The 22,690-nt window shown below is 38.0% G+C and overlaps 1 protein-coding gene across 1 annotated transcript in view; it reads left to right on the top strand.

Annotated features, from left to right (window-relative positions):
* The window catches only part of LOC128207825 (regulator of G-protein signaling 6-like), a 74,401-nt gene that overhangs the window by 18,330 nt on the left and 33,381 nt on the right, over positions 1-22,690 (top strand). The window contains exons 6-7 of the mRNA XM_052911002.1: positions 12,214-12,290; positions 12,700-12,781. Of these exons, the coding sequence (XP_052766962.1) occupies positions 12,214-12,290; positions 12,700-12,781 (159 nt within the window). The remainder of the gene's footprint in view (positions 1-12,213; positions 12,291-12,699; positions 12,782-22,690) is intronic.

Raw genomic sequence — 22,690 nt, 5'->3', positions numbered from 1 at the left:
TTTACAAACAGAAGCAAGGGTTAGAAGTATACGAACAGGTATGGTTTACAAACAGAAGCATGTGCTAGAAGAATATGATCAGATATGGTTTACAAACAGAAGCATGTGATAGAAGAATATGAACAGTTATGGTTTACAAACAGAAGCATGTGCTAGAAGAATATGATCAGGTATGGTTTACAAACAGAAGCATGTGCTAGAAGAATATGATCAGGTATGGTTTACAAACAGAAGCATGTGCTAGAAGAATATGATCAGGTATGGTTTACAAACAGAAGCATGTGCTAGAAGAATATGTACAGGTATGGTTTACAAACAGAAGCATGTGCTAGAAGAATATGAACAGGTATGGTTTACAAACAGAAGCAAGGGTTAGAAGTATATGAACAGTTATGGTTTACAAACAGAAGCATGGGTTAGAAAAATATGAACAGGTATGGCTTTCAAACAGAAGCATGGGTTAGAAGAATATGAACAGGTATATTATACAAACAGAAGCATGGGTTAGAAGAATATGGAAAGGTATATTATACAAATAGAGGCATGGGCTTGAAGAATATTAACAGGTATTCCAAAATGATTTTTGGGGTTAAAAGTTAATATATTATAGGTATTATATATTTCCTCCTATTGAAGCTTACAATGACATCCTTAACAATAAGATTAATACAATTCAAGCTGAAATAAATAAGTTTGTTTTTAGGATGATGAGAAGCACATTTTTTAGACACATATTTGTTGATAGGCCAGAAATAATAGATAGTTTGTTTGGTGTTTCCGGACCAACTAAAAACTTGTAACCCAAAAGGTTTTTTAGGCTGACCATTGATCACATTTTATTACGGAACTAAGTGGTTGTAAAAACATTAAAAAACAAAAACTAAAAAACGACATTTTGGAAAGTCAAACATATTTTTTTTAATTGTTGCCAAATCTTTTAATTATATTCAGTGCTTGGAAATTATATATCTATATACCAGAAGGTAAATGGATTAGACATGTTCTAACAGGAGTCAGTATGAGAGAGGTTGGGAAACATGATGTTTACGTGTACCTGTATGTGTAGCTACATGGGAGTCGTTTGCAATGTTTAATTTTAAAATCACTTTTCTTTGGCTATTATACATGTCATTCTAAAGTTGACAATGTGTACACACCTGGATGATATTAAAAACAAAAAGTAGCTCATACATATGAATACACATACACATACAGTAATGTTTACCAAACTCTTACCAGGGCTGTAGCTAGGATTTAAAAAGGGCATGTGCTGCAAAATAAGGACAGGGTGCTGCAAAAAAGGACAGGGTGCTGCAGAAAAGGACAGGGTGCTAAGAGTGTAAAGGGCACATTGAATTGGGCTTTGAAGAACCTAAATATTATAAATTTGACAAAATATGTTAGAAATGTGTTTAGTTGAAGTAGTTTTAGGTTTTAACTTCCAGATATATTAAGTTTGTATGTATTTTTAAGCTTTTAAACAAAACAAAGGAAATGTTTGATTATCTAAAACATTTAATACTTTAAAGACAGAAGGGTGCACATACAGGTCTCCATGGGGGCAGAGGGGTGCAAACAAAAAGGGCAAGGTGCAGCACCCTCCTTTAACCCTTTAACTAAAACCCTATCTCATTGAACCCTTAGGTTGTACACATACATGTAGTTTACATTATTTAAAGTATAGAAATGGCAAGCCTATGTATTTGTTTGCAGTGCTATTGTTAGCTATTTACCATCACATAATTAACACCCATACCAGACTTTTTCATCCTCTTACATATATAGGAAAAATGTTACTTTGATCAATATTGCCATCATTCTTGAAAAATATAACAGAAGTCTTAACTAATCACTGACCAATCCAGTAGCATCAAGCATTCAACCAATCCTTTCATTTCTATTTGGCAGCTATGAATTTGCTGTGCATCCCAAGTCCTTAACTCATTGCTTTTTCTCAGGACTCATAATTCTTAAGCATTGCATCATTATGATGCTCTGTTTTTCTTCAATATGTGCACACAACCTTTATTATGTCTCCCCGCCTTTTTGGGGACACATATTGTTTTTGCCCTGTCCGTCAGTCAGTCAGTTTGTAAATTGCAGTAGGTAAGATCAATAGGTCAAAGGTCAAGGTCGCAGTAACCTTGAGGTGAAAAAACAGTTTTCGTACAATAACTGAATAACCATTTGGTCCATGAACTTCATACATAGTCATACATGTGATAACATCCCGGACGTCCGGGATTATCTCGAAAATTGTATCTCTGTCACGGAGTCACGGAGCGTGCATGTTTGTCCCGGAAAGTCATAAATTAAAAAAAAAAAAAAAAAAAATCTCAGAATCGATTATCTTAATTTTACCAATGTAAGTCAGCTATTTTGCCTGTCCGGGACACTGGTCGTAAAACACAGGACATGTTGACACTAATCCGTTAATTGGTACGTGTGTCGTTGAGGTCATCGTCAATCACCCGATAATTGATCTATTGGCCTATTGCTGTGCTTAACGAGTCGTGGAGGGTTCTTGTATACAAATTCATTGTTTTCATATGGATTTGTTTGGTTTTATGATAGCTTTTAATTGATGAATTGATATTTTTCACACATTTTACCAACAAACGAGCATGAAGGTAAGTTCAAAGAAAGTGACAAAATGAGTAAAAAAACAAAATTAAAACACGGAAAACATCCCATATTCCATTCAAATTTCAAAGTCGATACGTCGTTATACTTTAAACAACTTACGCGTCCATAAGGAATTTTAGTGTTTTGAACTTTTTTTCGAACTATCGTTGTGTGACTGGAAAATCTTCTTGATTGTCTGGAAAATATTGTGTGTCATAAATTGCAAACGTTTTAAATGTGATGAAAAAATAAATATTTTGTAATGCATGTTCTCAAAAGCGTGGGAAAACAGGTGCCCGTAAGTTGTTTATTTCCTGTTTTGATGAAACCGAAAGAAGACTGCATATCCTCCTGGTTAGGACTTCATTTAAAGTCTGGGAAAATATCTGGTGGTTTTATTTTTTCAAGAAAATGCAGAAAAAAACAAACCATGTCAAGTAAAAAAAAACGTCTTGGCAGTCAAAATAGGTACATTTTCCTGACGTTAAAAATGACTAAAATAGCCCCAGATATGCTCTAGAATGCACCGAAGACGTTCCCCATTTAAAAAAAATTCCGGGGGGGGGGGGGGGGGGGACACCCTAGTATGCGTTGACATTACGACGAGTGTCCCAGAATCGACCCCAGAAATTATCACATGTATGACTAAGTAATGGAGTTGGTCATGACCAGTTGATGCCCCCTATTGATTTTGAGATCAGTTGCACAAAGTTCAATGTCGTGGTAACCTTCAGGTGAAAAGCGATATGTTGGCGGTGACCTTGCGCTGAAAAATGGTTTCCGCTCAATAACTATAGAACGCTTGCATCCAATTGGTCAAGAATACAAGATGACTGCTATTTAGATCATTTGGGGATCAGTAGGTTAATGATCAAGGTAGCCCCAGGAATTTCATACTTGGTATGCCTGTTGGTCATGGCAGTGGATGACTCCAATTGATTTTACGGTCAGAGGTCAAGGTCGCAGGAACCTTAAGGTGAAAAAATTCTTTTTGCTCAATAACTTATGAAAGATTGGTCCCAGGACCATAATACTTTGTATGCTATTTGGTCATGATTAGAAGATGACCTGTATTGATTTTTAGGTCAAGATTACAGTGACCTTCAAGTGAAAAAAGATTTGTTGGTCAGATTTGTTTGTCACCTCTGCTCAATAACTAAAGAATACTTGGACCCAGGAGCTTCATACTTGGACACAGGAAATTCATACTTGTATTAAGGTTGGCCATGACCAGAAGATGACCCACATAATGTTTGTTGGTCTCAAGTCCAAATTTCATATCTATCATATAGAAATAAGTTAAAACAAATTGTAAAGTAAAATTTAGGTTTTGAACCTGCACTACAAGCATTTCACCAATGATAGGGTTAGGTCTAAGCTAATTTTGACATGGTTGTCTTCAGTGAAAAAAAATGAATGATATTTTTAAGGTCCAAATTAATTCAAATTCATGTTATTTGATTTTGTTCATTACCTCTTTTATGTTGTTGGATTCTTATGGAAGTATTGATGTGTCATGTTTGAAAATTATGTATTGATAGCTCTGTGTTTGATCTGGAGCAATAAAGGTATTTCTATTTTGGTAACACATCTATATCTGACCAACTCCATTTATTCCCAATCTGCAAGGTCTGTTTAATGTTTATGAGATTATTACATATTGATTTCGTTATTAAATGCCTAGCACCTTTGCTGTTTAATGCCAAGTTGTATTTGACATTAGCAATAAATGGTTTGCACTTCATGTAATCTGTAGCAACATCAATCAAGTATTGAAAATACTGATCAGAATCCCTTGTAATTAGGCTCAGATATTGGATATAAAATATAGAACAAAATCATTCTCTCTGTTGGGCTGTTTATTGAAGCATTTGTACATGTTGTATGGGCAGGAATAGGTCAATGTATTCTTTAATTTTAAATGTTTCACAAGAGAAACATAAGATAGTTTGACTGTAAGTTTATTAGTCCCTCAGTTAGTCCAACCAGTTAGGGTTTTCATAGGAAAAAACCTTGTTCCAGCTGTAGCTTTGTCACTTTCAATCAGATTTTGATCAAACTTTATTTGAGCTTCATAAGTAGGTTTTGCTTAATTAAAAGAAACGAATCATAGCTTCATTGGAGCTGAGTGCCTTGGAGTTGCACAGAAGGCAATGTCATGAAAGTTCTCATTGTGTAAGTAATAATTAACAGAATGGACACAGTGAGCCTTTGTCAATATTAATTTAGCTATGGAGTTCTTGTTTCTGATTGATTGTACATGAAAAGCATGTCTTGTTATTGCAAAGTGGATATTGATACCCGAGAGCAGATTATTTCAAGACACTTGATAGCTTTATACTTCAAGTTTGCATGGTATTGAGTTGTAAGTGAGCAGCAACGGAAATAGAGCTTGCTTATGCCAGTAATAGTTACTGCATCTTGGATGTGATTCAGACATACCTATTTGCATAATTACAAATTTTGGAATACTGGGCCTCACCCTTGATTGCACTTGCCATTAAAGAAATGGAAAATATTTATGTTTGTCAAACTATAAAATATTTCGTTAAGTTAACTCTTAATTAATGTTTCTGCCTGCAAGGCCTTTCAAAGAAATTCTTGTTTCATTTTTAGACCTTACATTGTTGATGTGATGTATAGAATAACGTTATACAGGAAATGATGTTTGAATTTTAAAGAAGGCCTTAAACCCAAAACCTTAAGAAAGAGTGAACTAAAGAATTTGTACAAATATATCCCCTAAAGAATAATGACAGTGGTATATACTGGTACTTTGTCACAATGATAATTATGTCCCCCTTCGAAGACATGTCGGTCCGTCGGTAGACCAAAGCTTGTCTAAGTGATAACTCTACAATTTCTGGACATATGAGCATCACACTTTACATAAAGGTTGGGCCTGACCAGTAGATAACCCCTATTGATTTTGGGGCTCATCGGGTCAAAGGTCAAAGTCACAGTTACATGTAATGGTAAAAGGTTGTCAAACCTTGTCTGAGTGATAACTCAACAATGGCTAGACCTATGGTTATCAAACTGACATGAAGGCTGAGCTTGACCAGTAGATGATACCTATTGATTTAAGGGGTAATTGGGTCAAAGGTCAAGGTCACAGTGACCTTAAATGCTAAAAGGTTGTCTGAGTGATAACTTGACAATGCCTGCACCCATGGCCCTAAAACTTGGCTTGGAGGTTGGGTCTGACCAGTAGATGACCCCTTTTGATTTTAGGGGTTTAGGGTCAAAAGTCAAGGTCACAGTGACCTTGAACACAAACTCGGCAATTCCTGGACCTATGGTCATCAAAATTAGCCCTGACCAATAGATGACCCCTATTGGTTTTAGGGGACATCAGGCCAAAGGCCAAGGTCACATTGACCTTTAACAAAAAAAGGTTAACAAAGCTTCTCTGATTGATATCTCAACAATGCCTGGACCTATGATCATCAAACTTGACATGGAGGATGGGCATGACCAGTAGATGACCCCTATGGATTTTAGGAGTCATCGGGCCTAAGATAAAGGTCACATAGACCTGACCAGTAGACGACCCCTTTTTATTTTAGGGGTCAAAGGTCACAGTGTCCTTGAACGCAAAAAGCTTGTCAGTGTGATAACTCAAGAATGCCTGCACCCATAGCCAAACTTCACATTTAGGTTGGGGTGGCCGGTTGATGATCCCTATGGATTTTTGAGGTCATAGTGTCAAGGTCATAACTCATATTCATCATTAAAATTTACGTCATATTTCCTTATTCCCTGCTGCTAAGAGGATATATTTTATCTGCAAATTTCAGGCATCATCTGAGCATGATTTAAAAACTGTACCTACTATCCTGACACTTTCAATGGTCATAATCTTAAAACTGCTTCAAAGGCATCCAATGGCAATGACAAATCAGCTGTCATTTCGTTCTATGCAAATTTCATTCAATTGTCCAAATAATCCTGCCAACATGGCCCACTGGGGGGGCATAATGTTTGACAAACATCTCTTGTTATTATAGTTATTATGCCTCCCTTCAAAGAAGAGGGGGTATATTGCTGTGCACATGTCGGTCGGTCAGTCCATCCGTTAGTAGACCAAAGCTTGTCCAAGTGTTAACTTGACAATTCCTTGACCTATGGTCATCGAAATTGACATGAAGGTTAGGCCTGACCAGTAGATGCCCTCTATTGATTTTAGGGGCAATAAGGTCAAAGGTCATGGTCACAGTGACCTTAAATGCAAAAAGGTTGTCAAAGCTTGTCTGAGTGCTAACTCAGCAATGCCTAGAAGAAGACTGTCACAAGAAAAGACTGGTCAAGGCCATAATTTTGTATGACTCTACTAACTTTGCTCTTTGTTCCCATCTGTTTGGCATACTATTCAGTTTACATTCAGGATCAGTGTGTTTGACCATTCACAATCCAGGTTCGCATTTGTTCAAATGTCACTGGCTTAGATTTCATGTAGGCTTCTCTTTGTTTGTCATAACAAAAACATCTTTTTGGTCTGTTTAAAAGTTATAATTGATCCTTCAAAGTCATATTTAAAATAATTTATTAAGAGCAGACTCATTTATTGGAAATAATCATGTGACTATTTCAAAGACATTTGTTAGGTTGTTTTTCTTTCCAAGAAAGACCATAAGGTGCTTTCTTGGCCTTGCATCAGTTGCTAGTTCAGCTGTTGCCTCAGCTTTGCTGAGCAAATTTCTTCAATGATGGCTTAAACTAGGTATTTCCATTGAACTTATAATACCCTTGTATCTAATGACAATATAAACATGATTTGCAAGACACTCTGGCTGTAATTGTTATGTCCAATGATCAGCCATGCAAGGCACTCTGGCTTGAATATTTGTGATTTCTGATGATCAATGTTGCAGGACACTCTGACTCATATTTATGATGTCTGATGATCAGTGTTGCAGGACACTCTGGCTCATATTTATGATGTCTGATGATCAGTGTTTTAAGGCTTGAATATTTGTTATGTCCCATAATCAGTGTATTGCAGGACACTCGAGCTAGAATATTTGTTATACTTCATGATCAGTGTATCAGGCACTCTGGTTTTAATATTTGTTATACTTCATGATCAGTGTTGCAGGACACTCTGGCTTGAATGTTTGTAATGTCTGATGATCAGTGTTGCAGGACACTCTGGCTTGAATGTTTGTAATGTCTGATGATCAGCGTTGCAAGGCACTCTGGCTTGAATGTTTGTAATGTCTGATGATCAGTGTTGCAGGACACTCTGGCTTGAATGTTTGTAATGTGTGATGATAAGTGTTGGAGGACACTCTGGCTTGAATGTTTGTAATGTCTGATGATCAGTGTTGCAGGACACTCTGGCTTGAATGTTTGTAATGTCTGATGATCAGCGTTGCAGGGCACTCTGGCTTGAATGTTTGTAATGTCTGATGATCAGCGTTGCAAGGCACTCTGGCTTGAATATTTGTTATGTTCAATGATCAGTGTTGCAGGACACTCTGGCTTGAATGTTTGTAATGTCTGATGATCAGCGTTGCAGGGCACTCTGGCTTGAATGTTTGTAATGTCTGATGATCAGTGTTGCAGGACACTCTGGCTTGAATATCTGTTATGTTCAATGATCAGTGTTGCAGGACACTGGCTTGAATGTTTGTAATGTCTGATGATCATCGTTGCAGGACACTCTGGCTTGAATATTTGTGATGTCTGATGATCAGCGTTGCAGGACACTCTGGCTTGAATATTTGTTATGTTTAATGATCAGTATTGCAGGACACTCTGGCTTGAATATTTGTAATGTCTGATGATCAGCATTGCAGGGCACTCTGGCTTGAATATTTGTTATGTTCAATGATCAGTGTTGCAGGACACTCTGGCTTGAATGTTTGTAATGTCTGATGATCAGCGTTGCAGGACACTCTGGCTTCAATGTTTGTAATGTCTGATGATCAGTGTTGCAGGACACTCTGGCTTGAATATTTGTTATGTTCAATGATCAGTGTTGCAGGACACTCTGGCTTGAATGTTTGTAATGTCTGATGATCAGCGTTGCAGGACACTCTGGCTTGAATATTTGTTATGTTTAATGATCAGTATTGCAGGACACTCTGGCTGGAATATTTGTTATGTTAAATGATCAGCATTGCAGGACACTCTGGCTTGAATATTTGTATTTGATGATCAGCGTTGCAGGGCACTTTGGCTTGAATATTACTTATGTCCAATTATCAGCTTTGCAGGACACTTTGGCTTGAATATTTGTTATGTCCGATGCTCAGCATTGCAGGACACTCTGGCTTGAATGTTTGTGATGTCTGATGATCAGTGTTGCAGGACACTCTGGCTTGAATATCTGTTATGTTCAATGATCAGTGTTGCAGAACACTCTGGCTTGAATATTTGTAATGTCTGATGATCAGTGTTGCAGGACACTCTGGCTTGAATATTTGTAATGTCTGATGATCAGCGTTGCAGGACACTCTGGCTTGAATATTTGTAATGTCTGATGATCAGTGTTGCAGGCACTCTGGCAGGAATATTTGTGATGTCTGATGATCAGTGCTGCAAGACACTCTGGCTTGAATATTTGTAATGTCTGATGATCAGTATTGCAGGACACTCTGGCTTGAATATTTGTTATGTCTGATGATCAATATTGCAGGACACTCTGGCTTGAATATTTGTAATGTCTGATGATCAGCATTGCGGGACACTCTGGCTTGAATATTTGTTATGTCTGATGATTAGTGTTGCAAGGCACTTTGGCTTGAATATTTGTAATGTCTGATGATCAGTGTTGCAGGACACTCTGGCTTGAATATTTGTGATGTCTGATGATCAGTGTTGCAAGGCACTCTGGCTTGAATGTTTGTGATTTCTGATGATCAGTGTTGCAAGGCACTTTGGCTTGAATATTTGTTATGTCTGATGATCAGTGTTGCAATGCACTTTGGCTTGAATATTTGTTATGTCTGATGATCAGTGTTGCAAGGCACTTTGGCTTGAATATTTGTTATGTCTGATGATCAGTGTTGCAAGGCACTTTGGCTTGAATATTTGTTATGTCTGATGATTAGTGTTGCAAGGCACTTTGGCTTGAATGTTTGTAATGTCTGATGATCAGCGTTGCAGGGCACTCTGGCTTGAATGTTTGTAATGTCTGATGATCAGTGTTGCAGGACACTCTGGCTTGAATATCTGTTATGTTCAATGATCAGTGTTGCAGGACACTGGCTTGAATGTTTGTAATGTCTGATGATCATCGTTGCAGGACACTCTGGCTTGAATATTTGTGATGTCTGATGATCAGCGTTGCAGGACACTCTGGCTTGAATATTTGTAATGTCTGATGATCAGCATTGCAGGGCACTCTGGCTTGAATATTTGTTATGTTTAATGATCAGTATTGCAGGACACTCTGGCTTGAATATTTGTAATGTCTGATGATCAGCATTGCAGGGCACTCTGGCTTGAATATTTGTTATGTTCAATGATCAGTGTTGCAGGACACTCTGGCTTGAATGTTTGTAATGTCTGATGATCAGCGTTGCAGGACACTCTGGCTTCAATGTTTGTAATGTCTGATGATCAGTGTTGCAGGACACTCTGGCTTGAATATTTGTTATGTTCAATGATCAGTGTTGCAGGACACTCTGGCTTGAATGTTTGTAATGTCTGATGATCAGCGTTGCAGGACACTCTGGCTTGAATATTTGTTATGTTTAATGATCAGTATTGCAGGACACTCTGGCTGGAATATTTGTTATGTTAAATGATCAGCATTGCAGGACACTCTGGCTTGAATATTTGTATTTGATGATCAGTGTTGCAGGGCACTTTGGCTTGAATATTACTTATGTCCAATTATCAGCTTTGCAGGACACTTTGGCTTGAATATTTGTTATGTCCGATGCTCAGCATTGCAGGACACTCTGGCTTGAATGTTTGTGATGTCTGATGATCAGTGTTGCAGGACACTCTGGCTTGAATATCTGTTATGTTCAATGATCAGTGTTGCAGAACACTCTGGCTTGAATATTTGTAATGTCTGATGATCAGTGTTGCAGGACACTCTGGCTTGAATATTTGTAATATCTGAGGATCAGCGTTGCAGGACACTTTGGCTTGAATATTTGTAATGTCTGATGATCAGTGTTGCAGGCACTCTGGCAGGAATATTTGTGATGTCTGAAAATCAGTGCTGCAAGACACTCTGGCTTGAATATTAGTAATGTGTGATGATCAGTATTGCAGGACACTCTGGCTTGAATATTTGTTATGTCTGATGATCAATATTGCAGGACACTCTGGCTTGAATATTTGTAATGTCTGATGATCAGCATTGCGGGACACTCTGGCTTGAATATTTGTTATGTCTGATGATTAGTGTTGCAAGGCACTTTGGCTTGAATATTTGTAATGTCTGATGATCAGTGTTGCAGGACACTCTGGCTTGAATATTTGTGATGTCTGATGATCAGTGTTGCAAGGCACTCTGGCTTGAATGTTTGTGATTTCTGATGATCAGTGTTGCAGGACACTCTGGCTTGAATATTTGTAATGTCTGATGATCAGTGTTGCAAGGCACTTAGGCTTGAATATTTGTTATGTCTGATGATCAGTGTTGCAAGGCACTTTGGCTTGAATATTTGTTATGTCTGATGATCAGTGTTGCAAGGCACTTTGGCTTGAATATTTGTTATGTCTGATGATTAGTGTTGCAAGGCACTTTGGCTTGAATATTTGTAATGTCTGATGATCAGTGTTGCAGGACACTCTGGCTGGAATAATTGTGATGTCTGATGATCAGCATTGCAGGCACTCTGGCTGGAATAATTGTTATGCCTGTTGATCAGCATATTAGATTAAAATGTTGTGACAAGACTGTTACTTCATCCTGCCTAGTGGGATTTTAGAACATTGTTGCACAGTTGCTAACCACAGTGAGATGAAATGTCAGTGCAAGAGACAGGTTCAAATTTGGAGATCAAATTTCATGCGATTCTGCACATGTATATAATTTTACTTTTTCCTGCTATTGATTTTTAATCAAATTAACCCAGATTTTTACAAGATTGAGGCATGTCACTGAGCAGTCCAAGGTCCCTTGTGTGAAAGTCAAGGTCACTCAATATAAAATATAAACATTTGCCAGTATGCTTTTCATCTGTTCTTCTTTGGGACATTTTAAAAGATTGATTAAGACAAAAGCTGATTAAATAAAGTGATAATTATTCAGGTTCCCGAAAAAGTAGCTATTGATTGAATTTCAGCTTAATGTTTTAATGGTCTCATGGGGCTATCTATAGCTAGGATATGCCACTGGTATAGCAGCTTGATGAATTTACAACTAACCAGCATATTAAAGACAGGCATTTGTGGGCATATTGCTACTTAACTACTATTAGGGCCTCTATTAAGGAGGGTTGGTTAAGGGAGGGAGGGAGCATTGGTATTCCTGTTTTTTTATTTATAAAGCAGCTGTGTTGTTTCATTCTTTCTGCCATAGTTATTATTTACTGGAACCATTAAGAATGTTAAGATAAAATGAGAACACATTATTTCTTTGTATCATAGTATGATATATTATGTTATGTTGTGTTATAGAATGCCTTGAGCAAGCTGCAGATTGTATTCAGTGACAAAATGGGCTTTATGAGCAGACAGGCAGATGAACAAGTGAAGTAAGTTTCATTTAAAAAGGAATATATATATATTAATCTCTTAACAAGTAGTACAGATATTTTTGCAATAATAGGCCCTTAAACTGCTTCAAACCAAGGAGCAGTAAGGGGGCTTCACCCCTGTGACCTCAACCAAGATACTGCCCTTGATCCTGATTTATGGCTTGATAATTTGCACATGTACAGTGATGTGATAGCCAAACCATTTTTTCGCAGTCATGTCTTCAACATTTGCCAGATGTTGAAAATAGAAGAACCAAAATAAAATGGTCAGAAAGTTGTGTTTATTTAAAGTAAACAATAATTGATCAACAAGCATGGTTTTATGCCCACTCTATTTATATCTGAATCACCAAGTACTATGAATCAACTTCTTGTCCCTAATTGAGTGCCTATTTGTTTGTTGCAGTCAGGTGAAGGCAATGCGACGAGATGACAAGATGGTGCACGACCTACAGGAGCGGGCATTCTGGAGAGTGTTCAGACCGCCGGTATCTAAACACTTCTGTCATTTTGCTTGGGTTAGCTATGAAATAAGGTAGAGCAAAATTTGATGCAGCTTTGCACATCTGCTCTTTTGGTTTTTGGTTGGGATTGATAATAATGGTGTTTTTTCAAACAGCTAGACTAAATTGTTTAAGAATAGTCGAAGGAAAAAGATCCTGCCAGTGTTTTGTGCTAAGACATGCCATGAAATCCTATCCAATTTTCGATTATGAAGGAAACCCCTGTATGCCAGCATATACCTGGATTTTAGCAGCATATGCATTATGTTCCATTAAGTGGTTTTGTGCTAAGAGTTAAAGGGCTGACTTGGTTCTCCATGTAATTTTTGATCAGTTATCTGCTGTAACAGCTAATTCATTTAATGGCCATTACGACCAGCATGAAATTCAGGGGAGCAATGATTTTGGTCATTTTTCGGAAAAATCTTTCTATAGTGCATGTTTCTTGGGTTTAACGCTTCATCTCATTTTGTTTATTACGACACTTGTCAAAAATAAAACAATAATTTCAATAAAAGTTTATTATTAGGTATTGACATGATTTTCTTAACTATAAAAAGTATAATTATTAATTATCTAAGCTAAGCATTACATCTTTGATATTGTTTATGAACAATCTCCTTAACTATCTAAACCACACTCTTGAATTATGTTTAAAGATTGAAAACATCAAGTACAAATGTACTAACTATATTTCTTAGTTCCCCAACAGCTAAATATTTTCCTCACGCTGGCCAAATCCTAATAGCCTCTTATAGAACAATACCGTAATGAAGTCGTTTAATTTAACAACTTGATTACGGTATTGATTAGGATTTGGCTGGCGTGAGGATGTATTTTGACCCAAATAGAATCACAAACCCCAGTCAAACTTATCGACTACCGGCTCAAAATGTTATGACTCATGTATATTTAATAAATTGATACCGGGGAGTCGTTTATCTGTGGATGTCGAAAATCTGCTTAAAGGGGCTGTACTCTGTATGATAAAATAGCCGAAAAAAAAGAAAATTGTCGAACGCTGACATAAACTTGGCATCGATGTGTACAATGCATTGAAACTTACTAACTGAAGTACCACATAGTTTACAATTTATTTAAGTTTAGCAGTTATTTTGTATTTTTCCATTAAAATGATTACTGGGTATGTCTACCAGGTAGAATTCATTCCTTATGCGTGATTGGCTAGTCGGTGTTATCACGTGGTATTACCGAGGTTCCTGTATAGCTTAATTATGTAATTAATAGAGTAAACCATCGTAGCTCAGTGGATACTACGCTGGACTACATTTTTGGCGACACGGGTTCGAACCCGGTCTCCGACACAATATTTTTTTACATTTTGGTATTTTTTTTTACAATTATGATATCAAAGGGTAACACATTCCATTAGACAATTGTCCTGAGATTCGTTACAGAAAAAAACTTTTTTTGGTGAGAATCTGGTGTTCTTTAAGGGTTCATTGTACTTTGCGCTCATTATAAATAGATAAATGAAGGGTCTTCGCATTGATATAAAAAGCTTAGTTCCTTCATTCACAGCAACATATAGTTGATTAACGCGAGATTAGCAGCATCAGTAGTAGTTATATGATAGTTAGTAGAAGGAATAGTAGTAGCTGTTGTTGTAGAAGTGGCAACAACATCAACAACAATTCAGCAGGAGGGGCAGTAGTTTTAGGGGTATCATCATCATCATCGTCATCATCATCATCATCATCATCATCATCATCATCATCATCATCATCATCATCATCATCGGTGGTGGTGGTGGTTGTGGTGGTGGTGACGGTGGTGTTGTGGCGGTGGTGTTGACAGTGGCAATAGCAGAAGCAGTAGTGGTAGTATCAACAGCAATAGCTGCAGCATTACCAGCTGTATTACTAAGACTTGAGAGCACACATATTAAATGACCAACATAGTTGGTTCTGTTCAGTGGGGTTAAATACCTATTTACAGTAACGATCGTTGGGAGTCATGTAATTATTTGGGGTGTGGGGGGTGTGTCAATATTTTACAGAAAATGAGTCACTCAAGGACAGCGACCATTGTCGTGATTTTATGTGTGTCAAAATATGTTCTTTCACTGGTCACGGTATGAAGACAATGCCAGATGAACACAAAACTAAGCAATTTTCTAGATTGAAACATTGCAAAAACAAATCACAATCAGTTATACGAAAATGCATTTTAAACGCCTCAGAATGTGTTCATGATGATATGAACAAAATTTAATGTATTTTTTCAAGTTTCATTTGTATTTTCCATTTTCCATGGTGTTTATGTATACTTATGAACTCAATATTTTTTACAGTGAAAAAAACAACAAAGCTTTAAAAATGAATAATAAGAGTGTGTGTTTTTAATAAAAAATGCGAACCCAATAAATCTGACATTTTAAAATCAATATCCATACGCCAAGTAAAGCATACCCTTAAATATAATTCGACCTATGAGACGGCCAGATCCATATATAATGTAATATAGGTTACATTTTCATTCCAAATAAAACGGTTGATTAAGCATACCATTTTCATTAACATCTGTCATATGTCTAAAAAAATAATGTTACTCATTAAAAACAACATATTTTTGTTTCAGAATTAGTAAATAATAAGTTTTACTAAATTAAGTACTCAGTAATTATGTCTAACACTTGATACTTGTTCACGTCTTTCTGGACAAAATTAAATACATTCTTCCAAATCTTGACCCGAACTACAGCAACTCCCTAGATATGATAACATGATAAAACACATGGTCAGATTCTCCGTCAATTAGGGGTTAATGTGTAGCTGAAATTGACTCTCCTGTAGAAAAGAAAAGTGGAAAAATTGGCTGGTATTTCTTGGCATGCAAATATCTAGTATCTGCTGCTGCAACATTTAAGGCACTGAAGACAGCCCTTTGATTCCTCTTAATAAAATGTCCACTGCCTGCTAATGCAAGATTAGAGGCACTGTACATAGCACATTGACGCTTATTTTTAATGTGTCCACTAACCACTGATGCATCATTACGGCACAGTGCATAGCACTCTGATGCAGAATTTTAACGTGTCCACTGCCTGCCAATGCAGGGTTAGAGGCATTGTACACGGCTCTTTGATTCCTCTTAATAACGTGTCCACTGCCTGCCAATGCAAGATTAGAGGCACTGTGCACAGCTCTTTGATTCCTCTTAATAACGTGTCCACTGCCCGCCAATGCAAGATTAGAGGCACTGTACACAGCTCTTTGATGCCTCTTTATAACGTGTCCACTGCCTGCCAATGCAAGATTAAAGGCACTGTACACAGCTCTTTGATTCCTCTTAATAACGTGTTCACTGCCCGCCAATGCAAGATTAGAGGCACTGTACACAGCTCTTTGATTCCTCTTAATAACGTGTCAACTGCCCGCCAATGCAAGATTAGAGGCACTGTACACAGCTCTTTGATTCCTCTTAATAATGTGTCCACTGCCTGCCAATGCAAGATAAGAGGCACTGTACACAGCTCTTTGATGCCTCTTAATAACGTGTCCACTGCCTGCCAATGCAAGATAAGAGGCACTGTACACAGCTCTTTGATGCCTCTTTATAAAATGTCCACTGCCTGCCAATGCAAGATTAGAGGCACTGTACACAGCTCTTTGATACCTCTTTATAACGTGTCCACTGCCCGCCAATGCAAGATTAGAGGCACTGTACACAGCTCTTTGATGCCTCTTTATAAAATGTCCACTGCCTGCCAATGCAAGATTAGAGGCACTGTACACAGCTCTTTGATGCCTCTTTATATAATGTCCACTGCCTGCCAATGCAAGATTAGAGGCACTGTACACAGCTCTTTGATGCCTCTTTATAAAATGTCCACTGCCTGCCAATGCAAGATAAGAGGCACTGTACACAGCTCTTTGATGCCTCTTTATAAAATGTCCACTGCCTGCCAATGCAAGATTAGAGGCACTGTACACAGCTCTTTGATGCCTCTTTATAACATGTCCACTGCCTGATAATGCAAGACTAGGGGCACAGTGCACAGCCCTTTGATGCTGATTTTCTATGTGTCCACTAACCACTGATGCATTATTAAAGGCACAGAACACAGCTATTTGATGCAGATTTTTAACCTGTCCACAAACCACTGATTCATCATTAAAGACACTGATCACAGTCCTTTGATGCGGATTTTTAACGTGTCCACTAACTACTGATGCATCATTAAAGACACTGATCACAGTCCTTTGATGCGGGTTTTTAACGTGTCCACTAACCACTGATGCATCATTAAAGGCACAGTGCACAGCCCTTTGATGTGGAATTTTAATATGTCCACTAACCACTGATGCATCATTAAAGGCACTGATCACAGTCCTTTGATGCGGGTTTTTAACGTGTCCACTAACCACTGATGCATCATTAAAGGCACAGTGCACAGCTATTGATGCAGATTTTTAACCTGTCCACAAACCACTGATTCATCAGTAAAGGCACTGATCACAGTCCTTTGATGCAGATTTTTAACGTGTCCACTAACCACTGATGCATCATTAAAGACACTTATCACAGTCCTTTGATGCGGGTTTTTAAATAGTTCGCTAACCACTGATGCATCATTAAAGGCACAGTGCACAGTCCTTTGATGTGGGTTTTTAACATGTCCACTAACCACTGATGCATCATTAAAGGCACTGATCAGAGTCCACTGATGCATCATTAAAGGAACTGATAACAGTCCTTTGATGTGGAATTTTAACGTGTCCACTAACCACTGATTCATCATTAAAGGCACAGTGCACAGTCTTTTGATGTGGAATTTTAACATGTCCACTAACCACTGATGCATCATTAAAGGCACTGATCACAGTCGTTTGATGTGGAATTTTAACATGTCCACAAACCACTGATTCATCATTAAAGGCACTGATAACAGTCCTTTGATGTGGAATTTTAACGTGTCCACTAACCACTGATGCATCATTAAAGGCACTGATAACAGTCCTTTGATGTGGAATTTTAACATGTCCACAAACCACTGATGCATTATTAAAGGCACTGATCACAGTCCTTTGATGTGGAATTTTAACATGTCCACAAACCACTGATGCATCATTAAAGGCACAGTGCACAGTCCTTTGATGTGGAATTTTAACATGTCCACTAACCACTGATGCATCATTAAAGGCACTGATCACAGTCGATTGATGTGGAATTTTAACATGTCCACAAACCACTGATGCATCATTAAAGGCACTGATAACAGTCCTTTGATTTGGAATTTTAACATGTCCATAAACCACTGATACATTATTAAAGGCACTGATCACAGTCCTTTGATGTGGAATTTTAACATGTCCACAAACCACTGATGCATCATTAAAGGCACAGTGCACAGTCCTTTGATGTGGAATTTTAACATGTCCACTAACCACTGATTCATCATTAAAGGCACTGATCACAGTCGATTGATGTGGAATTTTAACATGTCCACAAACCACTGATGCATCATTAAAGGCACTGATCACAGTCCTTTGATGTGAAATTTTAACATGTCCACTAACCACTGATGCATCATTAAAGGCACAGTGCACAGCCCTTTGATGTGGAATTTTAACGTGTCCCCTAACCACTGATGCATCATTAAAGGCACAGTGCACAGCCCTTTGATGTGGAATTTTAATGTGTCCACTAACCACTGATGCATCATTAAAGGCACTGATCACAGTCCTTTGATGTGGAATTTTAACGTGTCCACTAACCACTGATGCATCATTAAAGGCACTGATAACAGTCCTTTGATGTGGAATTTTAACATGTCCACTAACCACTGATGCATCATTAAAGGCACTGATCACAGTGGTTTGATGTGGAATTTTAACATGTCCACAAACCACTGATTCATCATTAAAGGCACTGATAACAGTCCTTTGATGTGGAATTTTAACATGTCCACTAACCACTGATGCATCATTAAAGGCACTGATAACAGTCCTTTGATGTGGAATTTTAACATGTCCACAAACCACTGATGCATCATTAAAGGCACAGTGCACAGCCCTTTGATTTGGAATTTTAACGTGTCCACTAACCACTGATTTATCATTAAAGGCACTGAACACCGTCGTTTGATGTGGAATTTTAACATGTCCACAAACCACTGATGCATCATTAAAGGCACAGTGCACAGTCCTTTGATGTGGAATTTTAACATGTCCACTAACCACTGATGCATCATTAAAGGCAATGATCACAGTCGTTTGATGTGGAATTTTAACATGTCCACAAACCACTGATTCATCAGTAAAGGCACTGATCACAGTCCTTTGATGTGAAATTTTAACATGTCCACTAACCACTGATGCATCATTAAAGGCACAGTGCACAGCCCTTTGATGTGGAATTTTAACGTGTTAGCTAACCACTGATGCATCATTAAAGGCACAGTGCACAGCCCTTTGATGTGGAATTTTAACGTGTCCACTAACCACTGATGCATCATTAAAGGCACTGATAACAGTCCTTTGATGTCGAATTTTAACATGTCCACAAACCACTGATGCATCATTAAAGGCACTGATAACAGTCCTTTGATGTGGAATTTTATCATGTCCAATAACCACTGATGCATCATTAAAGGCAATGATCACAGTCGTTTGATGTGGAATTTTAACCTGTCCACAAACCACTGATGCATCATTAAAGGCACTGAACACAGTCGTTTGATGTGGAATTTTAACATGTCCACAAACCACTGATGCATCATTAAAGGCACTGATCACAGTCCTTTGATGTGGAATTTTAACATGTCCACAAACCACTGATGCATCATTAAAGGCACATTGCACAGTCCTTTGATGTGGAATTTTAACATGTCCACTAACCACTGATGCATCATTAAAGGCACTGATCACAGTCGATTGATGTGGAATTTTAACATATCCACAAACCACTGATGCATCATTAAAGGCACTGATCACAGTCCTTTGATGTGAAATTTTAACATGTCCACTAACCACTGATGCATCATTAAAGGCACAGTGCACAGCCCTTTGATGTGGAATTTTAACGTGTCCGCTAACCACTGATGCATCATTAAAGGCACAGTGCACAGCCCTTTGATGTGGAATTTTAACGTGTCCACTAACCACTGATGCATCATTAAAGACACTGATCACAGTCCTTTGATGTGGAATTTTAACGTGTCCACTAACCACTGATGCATCATTAAAGGCACTGATAACAGTCCTTTGATTTGGAATTTTAACATGTCCACTAACCACTGATGCATCATTAAAGGCACTGATCACAGTGGTTTGATGTGGAATTTTAACATGTCCACAAACCACTGATTCATCATTAAAGGCACTGATAACAGTCCTTTGATGTGGAATTTTAATGTGTCCACTAACCACTGATGCATCATTAAAGGCACTGATAACAGTCCTTTGATGTGGAATTTTAACATGTCCACAAACCACTGATGCATCATTAAAGGCACAGTGCACAGCCCTTTGATTTGGAATTTTAACGTGTCCACTAACCACTGATTTATCATTAAAGGCACTGAACAAAGTCGTTTGATGTGGAATTTTAACATGTCCACAAACCACTGATGCATCATTAAAGGCACTGATCACAGTCCTTTGATGTGGAATTTTAACATGTCCACAAACCACTGATGCATCATTAAAGGCACAGTGCACAGTTGATTGATGTGGAATTTTAACATGTCCACTAACCACTGATGCATCATTAAAGGCACAGTGCACAGTCGATTGATGTGGAATTTTAACATGTCCACTAACCACTGATGCATCATTAAAGGCAATGATCACAGTCCTTTGATGTGGAATTTTAACATGTCTACAAACCACTGATTCATCATTAAAGGCACTGATCACAGTCCTTTGATGTGAAATTTTAACATGTCCACTAACCACTGATGCATCATTAAAGGCACAGTGCACAGCCCTTTGATGTGGAATTTTAACGTGTCCGCTAAGATGTGGAATTTTAACGTGTCCACTAACCACTGATGCATCATTGAAGGCACAGTGCACAGCCCTTTGATGTGGAATTTTAACATGTCCACTAACCACTGATGCATCATTAAAGGCAATGATCACAGTCCTTTGATGTGGAATTTTAACATGGTACAAACCACTGATGCATCATTAAAGGCACTGATAACAGTCCTTTGATGTCGAATTTTAACATGTCCACAAACCACTGATGCATCATTAAAGGCACTGATAACAGTCCTTTGATGTGGAATTTTATCATGTCCAATAACCACTGATGCATCATTAAAGGCACTGAACACAGTCCTTTGATGTGGAATTTTAACATGTCCACAAACCACTGATGCATCATTAAAGGCATAGTGAACAGTCCTTTGATGTGGAATTTTAACATGTCCACTAACCACTGATGCATCATTAAAGGCACTGAACACAGTCGTTTGATGTGGAATTTTAACATGTCCACAAACCACTGATGCATCATTAAAGGCACTGAAAACAGTCCTTTGATGTGGAATTTTAACATGTCCACAAACCACTGATGCGTTATTAAAGGCACTGATCACATTCCTTTGATGTGGAATTTTAACCTGTCCACAAACCACTGATGCATCATTAAAGGCACAGTGCACAGTCCTTTGATGTGGAATTTTAACGTGTCCACTAACCACTGATGCATCATTAAAGACACTGATCACAGTCCTTTGATGTGGAATTTTAACATGTCCACAAACCACTGATTCATCAGTAAAGGCACTGATCACAGTCCTTTGATGTGAAATTTTAACATGTCCACTAACCACTGATGCATCATTAAAGGCACAGTGCACAGCCCTTTGATGTGGAATTTTAACGTGTCCACTAACCACTGATGCATCATTAAAGGCACTGATCACAGTCCTTTGATGTGGAATTTTAACATGTCCACTTACCACTGATGCATCATTAAAGGCACTGATATCAGTCCTTTGATGTGGAATTTTAACATGTCCACAAACCACTGATGCATTATTAAAGGCACTGATCACAGTCCTTTGATGTGGAATTTTAACATGTCCACAAACCACTGATGCATCATTAAAGGCATAGTGAACAGTCCTTTGATGTGGAATTTTAACATGTCCACTAACCACTGATGCATCATTAAAGGCACTGAACACAGTCGTTTGATGTGGAATTTTAACATGTCCACAAACCACTGATGCATCATTAAAGGCACTGAAAACAGTCCTTTGATGTGGAATTTTAACATGTCCACAAACCACTGATGCGTTATTAAAGGCACAGTGCACAGTCCTTTGATGTGGGTTTTTAACGTGTCCACAAATCATTGATGCATCATTAAAGGCACAGTGCACTGCCCTTTGATGTGGGTTTTTAACATGTCCGCTAACCACTGATGTATCATTAAAGACACTGATCACAGTCCTGTTAATGGGGATTATTAACGTGTTCACTTATGGCTGATGCAACATTAACTGCACTGTCCTTTGATGCAGATTATTGCGTGTCTAATGCAACATTTAAGGATTTGTAGAAACACCTTTGATGCCTGTTATAACATGTCCACTACCTCCTGACGCAACATTTAAGGAACTGTGCACAGCACTTTGATGCAAATTAATAATGTGTCCACTAACCACTGATTAAGGCAACATTAAAGGCATTGAACAAAGTCTTTTGATATGCACTTTACACAGACCTTTTGATGCCTTTTAATAACATGACCACTACCCATCCCTCGTTCTCATTTGTCACACACAGAAAGTAAGGGAGCTGTTTAAACAAGACGGTTGGTTTTTAACCAAGAGTTAATACCCCTGTCAATTAATTTCCCTGAATGTCGCTACACAAAGTACATAGCATTTTCCTTTGTATGAATGCTTAACAT

Source organism: Mya arenaria, chromosome 2 (genome assembly GCF_026914265.1).
Source record: "Mya arenaria isolate MELC-2E11 chromosome 2, ASM2691426v1".
NCBI classification, from domain to species: domain Eukaryota; kingdom Metazoa; phylum Mollusca; class Bivalvia; order Myida; family Myidae; genus Mya; species Mya arenaria.
The sequence above is the reverse complement of the archived record's forward strand: the minus strand, read 5'-3'. Positions and strand labels throughout refer to the sequence as shown.